Source organism: Caretta caretta, chromosome 1 (assembly GCF_965140235.1).
Source record: "Caretta caretta isolate rCarCar2 chromosome 1, rCarCar1.hap1, whole genome shotgun sequence".
Classification (NCBI taxonomy): domain Eukaryota; kingdom Metazoa; phylum Chordata; order Testudines; family Cheloniidae; genus Caretta; species Caretta caretta.
This window is the reverse complement of record NC_134206.1, coordinates 280763197-280777431: the sequence shown is the minus strand read 5'-3', so window position 1 is coordinate 280777431 and position 14235 is coordinate 280763197. Positions and strand designations below refer to the sequence as shown.

At 41.4% G+C, this 14235-nt stretch overlaps 1 protein-coding gene across 12 annotated transcripts in view; it reads left to right on the top strand.

Annotated features, from left to right (window-relative positions):
• Positions 1–13946, top strand: part of PTPRQ (protein tyrosine phosphatase receptor type Q) — a 208856-nt gene extending 194910 nt beyond the window's left edge. For 8 of the 12 annotated variants that reach the window (XM_075124328.1, XM_075124331.1, XM_075124329.1 and 5 more), the window contains 6 exons: positions 927–1061; positions 1171–1296; positions 3125–3300; positions 5564–5699; positions 12702–12825; positions 13102–13946. In XM_075124328.1, the coding sequence (XP_074980429.1) occupies positions 927–1061; positions 1171–1296; positions 3125–3300; positions 5564–5699; positions 12702–12825; positions 13102–13139 (735 nt within the window). In that variant the 3' untranslated portion in view covers positions 13140–13946. Of the gene's footprint in view, positions 1–926; positions 1062–1170; positions 1297–3124; positions 3301–5563; positions 5700–12701; positions 12826–13101 lie in introns of those variants that run through there. The other 4 variants (XM_075124327.1, XM_075124325.1, XM_075124323.1 and 1 more) reach the window with 2 other exon arrangements.
• The last annotated feature ends 289 nt before the right edge of the window (positions 13947–14235 follow it).

Below are 14235 nucleotides of genomic sequence, written 5' to 3'. Positions count from 1 at the left end.
GGCTGTAATTCCATTGAGTAGTTTTGATGATGCTAATAAACTTCTGCGCTGTTTGTTCTGTTTAATTACCAGAACTCCATAATGGACTATCAGCTCTGTAATGTAACATTTATTTTTTTTAATTTTATATAATACATAGAGCTTCTGGTGTACCAATGGCCCCTTTAAGAAAACTGGTTCCATCCTGTGGAAGGACAGCCAGGGGAAACATGTACTGAAGTCTCTGCTTGAAAAAACTGCTCTCATGCTTTTAATCCATTTTTAGAATTATGTACAAAAACAGAAACCACAATCATCCCTTCCATGGAAAAACCCACAGGGTGACCTCAGGGAATCTCTCTCAGAGAGAGACTTAGAACATCACTTTTCAGGGCTGAGGTTCCCCCAACCCACTGGCAGGAAAAAGGCCACCTCTGAACCTGGGCTGATCAATTGGAGGACAAGGCAACCTATGTGGGCTCCCCACCAGCTCTGGATCCATAGCAGTTTTGCATTAATAGAGTTGCACAACCATGCCCCCAGCCACAGCTGCCCCAGGATCATGGGTGAAACTCTGCAGTAAAGGTAATACAGCCATAGGCTGTAACCTTGGCATATTTTTAATTACTGTAAGTGGCCGTGACTTCAATTTGACATCTTTTTAAAAGATGCCACTTCCAGTAGCACAGGTCCTCTAACATATTTGGGCGGTGGCTGAGAACAGACTTACTCAATGGAAGGAATATCACCTATTGAATTATCCACATCACTTAGGCTTTCCTTGGAGGTTTTCCATTCAACAACTTGCCAGGCCTATCCCTGTTTAATTTCGTGTATCTGACAAATTCACAACCTCTGGTAATATGGCTGCAGGCATAATTATGAGTCATACACATGCACACTTTTTGTTTGTGTATATCCATATATATTAAATATTTTCATTGTAGGGCTACTTGTGTCCAAATGAGTTTATTGCTACTCAGGGACCATTACCAGGAACAGTGGGTGATTTCTGGAGAATGGTGTGGGAGACTAGAGCAAAAACACTCGTGATGCTTACGCAATGTTTTGAAAAAGGACGGGTAAGTTACTGGCATATCAGTTAACAATGCATGCAATAACTGGAAATTATATATATTCTATCAGGATTATAGATGTTCATTGTTAATAAGCAGTGTCCTCTGACTGCAGGTAAGATGTCACCAGTACTGGCCAGAAGACAACAAACCAGTGACTGTGTTTGGAGATATAGTGATTACCAAATTAGTGGAAGATATTCACATAGACTGGACTATCAGGGATCTAAAAATTGAAAGGGTAAGGGAAAACTGAAAAATGCTTTTATAAAAATATACTCTTAAAGCCCCAGTGAACATCAAATGTGTTCCATCCCACTCAGCTGTCCCTAAAAGTTCTTCTTTTAATCTCAAATTTGTATACATTGCATTGTCTGGTTTTTCTGAATATTTTTAATAGTGGCCTTGATTTTAGAGCTTTTTGAATGTTGTCTCCAGTTTCTGTCTCATGGAACTGATATGTGAAACCCAGATGATAGGAAGTGGAATATCAGGAGTACTGAGTCTCTAATCTGCTGGGATTCAGAGTTTCTACCTGACTATCTCAATATCTTTTCTGGAAGGGAGTAATTATAAAAACCCCTTCTAATGCATCCTTCCCAGATAAAGCAACCAAGGGCGAGATTCTCTGGAACAGTGCAGCTGCTTTGTATTGCATCAGCAGCAGTAGTGAACTATAGAGCTGGCATGACCAGTCCTGGGAGATTCACCTCAATACAAGTGGCTCTTGGGGTCTTAACTACCAGTTGCACTTTCTGTACTGGCATAGGAGAAGTGGCTTGGAGGCACCAATGCTGTTGTGATCCACAGCTGTGGTTTCAGGCTTTTGGAACCATTAGCAACCAGTATAAATCAGAAGAGCACTTAGGCTCAGGAATCTGTCCTGCTTACGGTAACGAAGACCATGCCTCCTTTGGACCTCCAGCACTGACATATATAGTGTGCAATTCTGCCAGACCCTAGGATCTGACCCTACATGTCCAAATGTAAAGATGCGTTAATCTTTTCTTGACACACACTAGTGGAAACAAGTAGGCAACATCCCAATTATCAGACTCTTAGGAATACATTGTGTACATAGTACAGAGCAATGAAACATTTAAAAACAAGATTGTGAGATATGATAAATTTGTTTTGTAGCTAATACAGAACACAGAAGCAACCAGAGTAAAAGGGGACTCTACAGCCAGAAATGTATGCTGGCAAAACACAAATTCATATCTGTTAACCAATATGAGGCTTTCAAAAAATATAAGTCATGCTCTCTAAGTGTTCCGTATGCAGTCACTAAAATACATTACACCTTAAATTGTGCCATTTATCAGTATGCCGATTAAGTATCCTGTATTTTTGTCTTTTAACTTTGCTCTTCGTTTTAAACCCAAAAATGGATGAGTTGTTTATTTATCTAAGGTTTTTTCCATGCAAGTCAACATGTACATTTTGCATCCATAATCCCCCTCAGCGCATCCTACTTTACTAACATAGATCCAAATTGTCCTTATGCATAATAATTATACGGTAGTTAAGTCAAGTAGTCACTTGCTGCTTTTATGTATTATCATACATAATGCTATAGTGGGGTAGTCGCTCACATACTTTCCACTTGCTTTCTGGCCAAGAGTAATTGGCATTGGACCAGTTGGCTGCCTTGACAGTAGCAAGTCAGTGTAGGGAAGGGTCAGATGGAACACCTTCTCTGATTGAGTTTCAGCCACCTTTGCTCATTGAGCTACTAGAAGACCTGGGGACACTTCAGCTTGTAATCTGCAAATTGGACCCAGGTCCTATCTGGCTTGTAAAGTCAAAGGGAGAGTTACTGAGCCTCTTACTGGCTGAGGTCATTAACACTTTCCCATGGGTGGACTACTGCCAGCTTCCCATAAACAACAGTCATTAAACCCATTAAATCAGTTTTCTCCTGATGCTAGTACATTTGACAACACTGTAAGTCTCAAACTTTCCTCTTTAGGTAAGGTTATTGAGAAGAATGTGCTAGGAAAACTTAAGTGTTACAGTGCAGTTCACTTCTAGATCTAATGTGGGTCTGTTTCAAAATTCTAATACAGAACTTGTATCTGATTTGTGCTTGCCAGCATGGGGATTGTATGATGGTACGTCAGTGTAACTTTACTGCCTGGCCTGAACATGGGGTCCCTGAAACTACAGCACCATTAATCCATTTTGTCAAGCTGATCCGTGCAAGTCGAGCACATGATAACACACCTATGATTGTTCACTGCAGGTAAGCAGAGAATTAAGTACATACATGAAATTGGTTTAAAGTGTAATACCATTTAAGTGAATATTAGTATACAGGAAAGTTGCCAGATTGAAAGCAGTGGGGTAAAAAGGCTGTTCTTTTATTCAGAGTATAACCCTGGCAGCAGGGCAAGTTTCCAAGCAATGTTCCTCAACTCTTTCTGGAGGTAGAAGACCAGTTTGTGCTTTCCCTTCCACGCCATGCAATCCAACTGATACGATGTCAGTGAAAGTGTTATTCTGGTATTTACCATACAGGCACATTAAAGTTCACTTCAGATTTCCTATTTACTTAAAATAGGAGATATGTGTGGGGTAACAGTTGACAAATGTTGACTTTGTAATGACTTCTACTATAATTATAGCTTTCTTTAAGGAAGAAGTATTGAAAAGTTTATTTAAAATCTACATATCATATATTATCAGAAGACAGAAACTACATGGGAACCTGCAAAGAATGGAGACTTGGAATAGAAGGTTGTATCTAGAATCTCTTTCACATTCAAAGGCCAGATTTCAAACTTGGATCCTAAAAATAGATGCCCAAATCTATATGTTGGGGAGCTAAATAAGTGGTCTGGTTGTGAGACAAGTTCAGCTCTCATAGCTCCGATTGATTTCATTCTCTACTACACCATTACACTATCATTTCAAAGAGTCAGTGTCTGAGCAAGGCTAATCCTTCAGTAAAATGGTCTAGATTTTATACAGTTCTTTCCACATTTTCAGATGGTCTCTTAGTGTCCCCACTGACTCAGTGGGCACATTCTGAAGTAGTGATTCAGGCTAAGAACCCTGTTCCAGATTCTCTGGTGCGCTCAGTGTGAGGGGACACTGAGCGATTTGGTTTCAGCTCTCAGTTGTCTGCTCCATCCCTCATCTGTATTCAGCCTATAATGCTTTGGGACTGCTCTAACTTGCTTCAGCTGTCAGTGTCACTAAGGGACCATCCACCAAATGTCCACTGCTGGAACATAATGCTTTCCTGCTACTCCTATTCCCTGCTCCCAACGCAACCCCTACACTAGAGGCTAGTGGAAAAGGCAGCTACACTGGCTCTATGCTTCTGAGGACTCCCCCATGCTGGTGGTTGTCCCCAAATGGGAGATAGGGCCAGATTCCATCCCCTTTGCACTGCAGAGAGGTGCAAAGGGGACAAAGAATTTGGCCCCCAGCCCATACTAAGGATGTTCCCTTGCTTATGTCACTAGGACCTTGCAGCAGCAACACATGTCCTCATAACCACAGGATTCATGTATTGTCATACCACTTAGCAGAGCTTCTCACATGTTGCAGCTTTTACAGAATGCAGTCACACACTTGGTGAGCAAACATAATCATGTTATTCCTGCCCAGCATTTTTTGCACTGCTCGCTTATGAGTGTGGGAATGATTTTAAGGTAACCCTGTTAATTTTCAGACCCCTTAATTAAGAAGAATACCCCTAGCCACAAGAGTGTTGGACTTGCCACTTCAGCCTTGCTATCCATTCCCACCTTTTTTCAAAAGTTTTTTCTTGTAGAGCAATTCACTGTATAGAAGTCCTCTTTGTTTTGTTTAGTTTTTAATAGAAATGCACCACATTTCAGTTTTGCAGAACCTCGTGATTGCAGTTTTGTTGCATTCAAACCAGCAAGGTTTGTCGGGATTCATATAAAAGCTTTTTGGCTCCTTCCCAGTCCTACAATTTACTAAACAGCGTAGTTTTGATTTAGCTGCACTTCATGAGTCAGGCTTTGGCTTTGCACAACCAAAGCCAGGTCATAATTCACTTCTAGATTCCATTTTATCCCAACCAATAAAGGTACCAGAGTGAGAGGGTGGGTAAAAGTTCTAGTTTTGGCCCAATTTTCTTTTAATAATAAATTTATTTTTCGAGGTTTTAAATTCATAGATTCAAAGGCCAGGTGGGACCATGGTGATTACCTAGTCTTATCTCCTGTAAGGCATAGGTCATAGAACTGCCCCAAAATTATTCCTAGAGTATACCTATTAGAAAGACATCCAATCTTGATTTTAAAATTGTCAGTAATGGAGAATCCACGACTACCCTTGCAGAATTGTTCCAATGGGTAATTACTCTCACCATTAAAAATGTAAGCCTTATTTTCAGTCTGAATTTGTCTAGATTCAACTTCCAGCCACTGGATCTGCTATACTGAAGATTTGCAGTGATATATATTAAAATAATTAGTGTATAAACTATATTTTATTTCATTTATTTATTATTTATTTATTCTTTACAGCGCTGGGGTTGGAAGAACAGGGGTTTATATTGCACTAGATCACTTAACACAGCATATAAATTATCATGATTTTGTGGACATCTATGGACTTGTAGCCGAGCTGAGAAGTGAGAGAATGTGTATGGTACAGAACCTGGTAAGATATATAGAATTTATATGCATCCTATGTTAAGAAATCATTTTGTTCTCTGAAGTACTGCAAAAATGAGCAGCGAAACTTATGAAAATCAGCCTTATTGTAAGTTTTCTAGTACTTCCCGGTTGGATTGGAAGCATTATACCAGTACACTTTCTTGAGGTCTTTAGACGCTTGTCTCCCAGCCAAGGAGTGCAAAGATGAAAGGTAATGTTTTTAAAAAGTAAACCAAACCTTCTCAGACTTTGTGAAAAGGTTTATTTTGAATTTTGTGTGAAGGTTCAGGTAATTTTTTTTAGACCCAAAGTGATTTGCCAACATCTTATTATATTTGACTTTATTAACTCTTCTGATAAGTAAGTTTATACAAATATAGGGCTCCATCCTCCAAAAATGTAAACATGTGCTTAACTTTACCCATACCAATAGTCCCATTGACTGACTTATTTTAAATTGACTTAAATAAGGTTACAGAAGTGAGTTAAGTTATATGCACTCTTCAGTATTTGTAAGATAAGTGTTTGAAGAGCCTTCTCTGGACCTAAAACAAGATACATTTTTATTTAGCAATCATATGCAAGGTGAGTATAAGTTATTAAGAGAAAAATAATTGAACTGCTAGAAAAAGGACTATCCTAGGCTTAGAGATCTCGGTACATGCTGGTTTCCATGGAACCTTAGTGGACTTTAAAGCTGCCCTTAATGCCCCAATTAGTGGTAATCCTGCTGCAGTGCCCAGGGTCTCCTTGTATTAATTCCTGTAGGTTTAATAGTATTATCTAATTCAGAGGCTCTTAAACTGTGGTCTGAGAACCACCAGTACTCCCTGGAGACCAGGCTGATAACATGGTGCTGACTCTTCTTGTTTATTTCTAGCAGTTAAACGGTAAGCAATTGCTGTAGTTACCTCAGGGTTGTTATATAATCATGAGGTGAAACTCTGGTTCCATTGAAGTCAGTGGCTAAACTCCCACTGACGTTAAGGTCTAGATTTCACCCACGAATGGAAAAGGAAATGGCTATGAGATAACATCTGTATTAAGATGCAGTAACAGTATGAAGAAGTTTGAGATCCTTGATCTAACTCAACCACTACAATTAAGGGTGCTTAGCTGTAAGAACTACAGGTCTTAGACTGAGCTAAGAAGGGGTGTGTTCCTGTTGTTGGGGTCAGACTTCAATGGGTGCAGGTTCAGACCCTTTGGACAGGTCACTCTTGACCCAGTTGCTAGTTCATCGCATACTCTTCCTTGCCAGCGGAGAGTGTGGTATTAATTTGAACCTCTTTGTCTAAGATACGACTTACAAGCTTATTAACTCTTTATATTGAGATGTAAGTCTCATGCTGGCATTCTGCTGAGTACAAGCCTGAGGGTTTCAAAGCTATTTGTGGGCATGTCTATACAAATACTTAATTTGTGGCAAGCTGGGATGTTAATCTACAGAGTTACAGTGTGCCACACAATAACTGTCCATGTGGACCCTGCTGATGTGCACTAGGTGTTCTCTAGTCTGCATTGACCAACCACGGTTTGAAAGAGCAGTACAGCAAAGTGCACTAGGGAACTTTTAATGCTCACTACCAGGGTCTACATAGGCAGTTAGTGTGCAGCACTGTAGATTTACCTCCAGCTTGTTGTGCAATGAGTGTTTATGTAAACATGCCCTGCAAAAGGAGGCTTATTCAGTTTGGGAAGCATTCCTGCTATCCATATTGGATTGGAGAATATGGGAAGTGAGATGAAGGTGATGTGTAAAGCTAGTCTGTCCTTTCTAGCAGTTGATCCTATACATCTGAGATTTTGGGATCTTAGGTTGAAAATTGAGACTATGGTACAATGTCACCTGGAAAATATTGTTGTCTGGTTGTTTATCGTTTGGGATTTTTTCCCTTCTTTATTCTGTTTATTAACTGTTGGCATCAGAATGTAGAGTTCTCTAGTTACAATAGATGGCAGTAGGGAGTTGAAAAAACATCCATTCTGTTCTGTTTGTTCTCTAGCAAACATCAGTTTGGTAATATGATGGGGTGTACAAACCCCACACTGGACAACAAGGGGAAAGGGCGCTGCTCTGGGCCCAACCAGTGCCACCCCGCCACACTGGAAATTTCCCTATTGTAGGAGGAGTTAAAAGGCAGGAAAACAGCTCATTTGGTGGCAGTAGCAGACCAGCGAAGAGAGCAGACCTGCAGCTCAAGCAGAGGAGAATGGAGGGAAGGTGGAAATCTCTCCCTAAGACAATTGCCCAAAGGTCCCTCCCTGACGGAAAGGAGGACCTGTTGCAGAGACAGCTGGAGAGGGAAGCATTCCCCTCTCCCCCTCATATGATCTCTGGACTTTGGTAATCCCCTTTATTTTTTGTTTGGACTATCCCAGCAGAGGAAAGCCCTAGGACTGAGCTGGCCCAGGAGGGTGGCCATATCGTGGGTGGAGGCAGGTGGCACCTGAGAAAGAGAGCTACCATGTGGCATGCCATCATCAGAAGCAATGTTCCCTCTAATTTTTGATAGGCCGTGTGCGCAAAAAATTTCTTCTGTGCAAATTGTTGTGCTTCTGTGCCATTTTTTGTGTGTGCACCGTGTTTTGCCATGTGCGTGGGGTTTAGGATCTGTGTGCATGCGCACACACGCACAGCTTAGAGGGAACAGTGATCAGAAGGTGCCTTGTGGTGAGCAGGCACCCTTCACACTGCCTTAACCCAGAGTGTGACTTTGGGACAGTTGCAGGAGGGGAGACGGGAAGAGTCCCAGAGAGGGCAGCCTTAAACAGCCTCGGCTGTCACATCCCTGATAGCCCTCAAAGGACCCTGGTTCAGAGCCCAGTGGAGTGGGAGGGCCCAGGTTCCCCTACCAACAACACCCCTGCAGGTCACAGGCCTTAACCCTGACCACTAGGTGACACTACCTGACCAACCAATCCCAGAGTGAGGACCATCACAGGTAGGTTTAAATGTAGCACATGTAGCTAGGTGAGAAAATAACAGGACTCCTATCACTGGGATTTTACTGTGGTGAGGAGCACTGGAACCGGTAGTCTTACATCCTTCATTGCAAATCAAATAATCTAAATAGCCTCAGTGGGAGGCCATTCAGTGGAGGCCTCACAGAACCAAAGCATTACAAATAAAAAAGACAACAGATAAGGTCAAGGCTTATTTAAAAAACATATGTTTGTCACTCTTGCTTACATCTGGGCTTACTTTTTGGCCTCTGCTAGAATCTGTAATACGAGAAGCTGTTCTCTTAATACTTATTTCCAACCTGATCAAAGGCAGGAAGTATTGTCATTGTTACTTTGGTATAATATTGGCAGTGTCAGGAGAGAGCTTGTTCTTCTCCAAGTCATTTCCAGCACAGTTCTGCAGAACCAAGAGGTGCAATACTCCATGTCACCATTGAGACTGATCCAAACAGAACTGATTCTTATTAGTTTTTGAGGGTTATCCATTGTTTCCCTAAACAAAGCAAGGTTTTAGCAGTACAGGCTATTCTGACATTTCCATTATAAAACACCTCATAACGGTCTCTAATTTGGGTTTTAAATTGTCAGCATAGAGAAGGTACCAAGACAAAAGCAATTCCCTCCCACCTCCAATTAAAAAATAAAAATAAAAAATCACCCTCTCTTTAAATTGTAGGAATAAAATAAATATCACCCTTCCTTTCCATATTTATAACATTGAAATTGTTTTACTTTTGCAGACCATTGTGTTGCAATTTTGAACTGCTGGTACAGGGCTAGATTAAGAATAAGCCTAACATAGCTGTGCAGGGAAATAGGAAGGGGAGTAGGGACTCCCTCCTTGCCAGCTCGTCTACCTGAATCTTAGCTCTCGGTGCTGGGAGAGTACAGGGGCTGTGCATAAGACACTATCCCCAGGGAAGGGCAGGGACTAGGTTAGGTCATGACTCAACTCCCTTGTTCCCCTCCTACACACAACACTTTGTGTCAGCCAGCAGTATAGGGTTGCCAGGCATCCGGTTTTAGACCAGAATGCCTGGTCGAAAAGGGATCTTGGCGGCTACAGTCAGGAGTGCTGACGGGGCCATTAAAAGTCCAAGCAATGGTGCAGCAGGACTAAGGCAGGCTCCCTGCCTGGCCTGTCTCTGCAAAGTTCCTGGAAGCAGGTGGCATGTCCCTCCTGCTCCTAGGTGCAGGGGCAGCTAGGGAGGCTCCGCCTGCTGCCCTTGCCCTGAGCACCGGCTCTGCAGCTCCCATTGGCTGGGAACCATGGCCAATGGAAGATGCAGAGGTGGTGCCTGCAGGCACAGGCAGCCCACAGAGCCCCCCAACCCCTCTGCCTAGGAGCCAGACATGCCGTCCACTTCCAGGAGCCGTCTGAGGTAAGTGCCACCTTGCCAGAGCCTGCACCCCAAACCCCCTCCCACACCCCAACCTCCTGCCCTGCTTTAGAGCCCCCTCCCATACCCTAACTCCCTCCTGGAGCCTGTACCTCGAAACCCTCCTGCACTTCAACCCCTTGTCCAGCCCTGAGCCCCTCCTGCACCCAAACTCCCTCCTGGAGCCTGCACTCCCTCCCACACCCCAACCTCCTGCCCCAGCCCTGAGCCCTCTCCTGCATCCCTAACCCCTCATCCCCACCAGACCCCACACTCCCATCTTGAGCCCATAGCCCCTCCTGCATCTGAACACCCTGCCCTAGCCTAAGCCCCCTCCCACAGTCCAAACCCATTGGCTGCAGCCCAGAGCCCTCTCCCTCCTCCTGAGCCCCTCATTTCTGGTCCCACCCCAGAGCCTGAACCCCCAGCAGGAGCTCTCACCCCCTCCTGCACCCCAACCCCCTGCCCCAGCCCAGTGAAAGTGAGTGAGGGTGGAGGAGAGCGAGCAACAGGAATGGAGTGAGCAGGGGCAGAGCAGGGGGCAGGGCAAGGGTGTTCCGTTTTGTGCAATTAGAAAGTTGGCTTAGAAAGTACTGGTTGAGGAGTAAGCTGTACCCTAAAAAGGATTGTAGAAAATCACTCCCTTTTTCCCCTCCAGTACAACCAAGGCACTCTGGGAGGTACTGTGTCTCTCCGAGACCTTGTCTGCAACTGCCTGCACTTGTGAAGGTGTGTAGGGTACATGTCACTACATGCTGTAGTGACCATAGTACAGTGGGTACATACATGCAGCAGCGAAAGCCTCCAGCAGTGGGAATAGAAGAGAAGGCTCTTGGCTGCTGGAACCTTTTTCCCACTGCTCAAGTCTTTCATTGTTGCAGGGAAAGGCTCTGCTAAAAGTAGCAGTGTAGACATGCCTTCCCCCTGCTTGAGCGTGTAGAGAGCTGTACAGGATATATATCCTCGGATTCAGGAATGTAGGGCACTCTACACTACTTGCCTAAGCCATGGCTCACCATCTACACTGGCATCTATACCTGTGCTAGCTGGGTGTGCAGCATCTGTACTCTACACGCCACCATGTGGACCCCTCAGGGGTGTTTCAGCTACACAGGGCCCCTTATTCTGGGCTATACAGTAGAACCTCAAAGTTACGAACGGAGAATGGAAGTTGTTCATAACGCTGAAATGTTGTAATTCTGAACAAAGCATTATGGTTGTTCTTTCAAAAGTTTACAACGAAACATTGACTTAATATAGCTTTGAAACTTTACTATTCAGAAGAAAAATTCTGCTTCTAGCCATCTTAATTTAAATGAAACAAGCACAGAAACAGTTTCCTTACCTTGTCAAAACTTTTTTTTAAAGTTCCCCTTTTTTTTAGTAGTTTATGTTTAACACAACACTCTACTCTATTTGCTTTTTTGCCCTCTGCTACTGCCTGATTGCATACTTCCCGTTCCAAATGAGGTGTGTGGTTGACCGATCAGTTCCCAACTCTGGTGTTCTTAACTCTGAGGTTCTACTGTATGTAAAATGCAGTCTAGTCCCTAATGAAAGTGATTTTTTTTCCAGGAAAAGACCCTACAAAAAGGTTTTTGACACATCATGTGCTCCCCTTCATCCATTTTCCTGCCCCAATGGGAATTTCAGAAAGATTTTTAGTGCATACAGGTGGGAGCTGCTTTGGCACAACAGACTTTATAGCTTTTGGGGTTCAAAATCATAACATTACAAACTATTTAAACAATTTATGTTGTAGTAACTTCAGTCTCTCAGGTCACAGCTCATATTTGCCTGCTCATATTTGATCCATTACAGAGCAAGAAATCTTCCCCAAAAAAGGCTTTACTACAATGGGTATTTTGAAGCAATCGCACCCTATCATGTCAATAAAGATTTCAGGATTGATATATGCAAACAATATGTATTGCTACTGTATACTGAAGCAGCTCTGAAAGTTTATTGTTTCAGTTATCTGTGGCTTGAGAATTACTGAATCCAGAGACATAACCATCTAAATGAAACTCTCATTATGTGTTAGAAACAGTTTGAATGATTAAGAGTTTTACCCCAATGCACAAAAGCCAAGAAAGTCAACATTTTTATTTCTTAGCTGGTTCTCAAAATGACCTCTACAACAGGCATCTATCTTTAGAAGCTATTTGTTTTTTCCCTCATGAACAGGCCATGTATCAAGTGAATGGAATTTAGTGGATTTTTTGGATTTGACTGCACCCTGCTGGCTTTCAGGAGGGAGGAAAGTTTCTTCATTTAAGTGTTTGATGTATGTGGTTCAGCTTCTTCATTCTGAATCAAATGTTGGAAAAACAAGCTGAACACATTTTTTTAATGTATAACTAGCTTTGAGGGAATGGTGTGGTGCAGTCTATTATCTTCAGTTATGTTTGGAATAATGTTTGTATATTTGAGCATAGTAATTAACATGCCTATAGACTAATAATTGATCATTCATAATTATCAAAATTGGGTCAGACATAAGACATTATCAAAGGGTTGGAATAAGTTGCTAAACTAGAATTACTTTCAGAACATCTATATGTTTTAATTCAATATTACTTTAAAATATTTTGTTATTAAAAAAGCAAATTTTCCATCATAAAATCATGTAAGTAACGTCTAACTTTTACATCTTACAGGCACAATATATTTTTTTGCATCAGTGTGTTTTGGACCTATTGACAAGCAAGGGAAGCAGTCAATCCATATGTTTTGTAAATTATTCAGCACTGCAAAAGATGGACTCTTTGGATGCCATGGAAGGTAAGTAGATACAGATTGTTCCAAAGTTATTTTTTCCTAGCAGGTGCATTGATTTGTTCATACTAATAAGCATACTTTGACAAGCACTTGGAAGCTTGATAAGAGCAAAGTTATGGCTTTCTGCTGTCCTTTAACCCAGATTCTGGTATCAGTCATTGCTCAAGCTATTTACATTGTTCAACAGAAATTCTTTCAAATACATACTAAGAGTTATCAGTAATTGTTTAATGTTCATTTTAAAAGCAGTTTAATTTAATGTATTTGTTTCTGTTGTAGGTGATGTGGAACTTGAATGGGAAGAAACTACCATGTAAATATTTAAAACAAAGATTATTAGGTCTTGAAAACCAAATGGTATTTTTCTAAACTCAGGGGCCAAAACAACTCCCCTTCTTATAATGAATTAAAAACAATCATTTTTTTAAACGTTGAAATGATTCCTTTTCTATCAATGTGCCTTCATAAATGTGATAAATTATTTTATGCAAATCACTAGGCAATAAAGATCAGCAATACTTTTGCCCAGATTGCAGTTCTGTTGTTATATAAATAACTCAGTATGTATTTAAATTGAAAGTGTGCTCTCAACAAATGCCCCTTTTTCCCAGTTATCTTGTAAAAGCTTAAAAATGAGCCAAATGTGAAGGAAAATGTTCATATTCCTAGCGTGCATAATTCAGTGTGAATTTGCTGTATTCTTTTGTTTGTTTTTGAGTAAAAGCTTGAATTCTTTGACTCAGTAATGTTAGTTTGGCCTCCAGGGTGTTGACAATTCTTGTGGATTACTTCCAATACTGTCACAATGATCTTTACCTAAATGTATGTTCTTGTGTTTTAAATCTGCTGTTTTACGAGTGCTAGGATATCATCTCATGATCCTGAACAGCTGAAGAGTCACCCCCTGACACTGCGAGGATTATTCAGCTTTTACACAGCACACAGTAGCTCTTCAGGGATACTTGGAGCTATTTAAGCTAACTTGTGATCACCCGGTTGTTGTTGTTAAATGTTGCTAGTGATTGCACATGCTTGATGATGAAGAAAGGATCTCACATTCCTGCTACTTTTGTAAAACTGAAAGGAAAAGAAAATAAAGTTTTAAATTTATTACATATTATAAAGTATGGTAGACTGATTTAAGTACTGTATACCTTCATTCAAATGACCTGAACACAGTCTTATACAGTATCTTCATAAGGAATACTCAGAAATTCAATATTAAAATATTTTATTGTTCAGGTGTATAAAATCAAACTTTGTTGCTTTCACATTGGCATAAAATAAGTCACTGAAGCCTTTGAAATGCATGGCTGATAATATTTTGTGCTGGCACAATTCCAGAGAGCACTGATTAATAAAATCCAAATCCTCAGCTCCTATTGCTGCATCATCAAGGGTAGATCCAAAGAT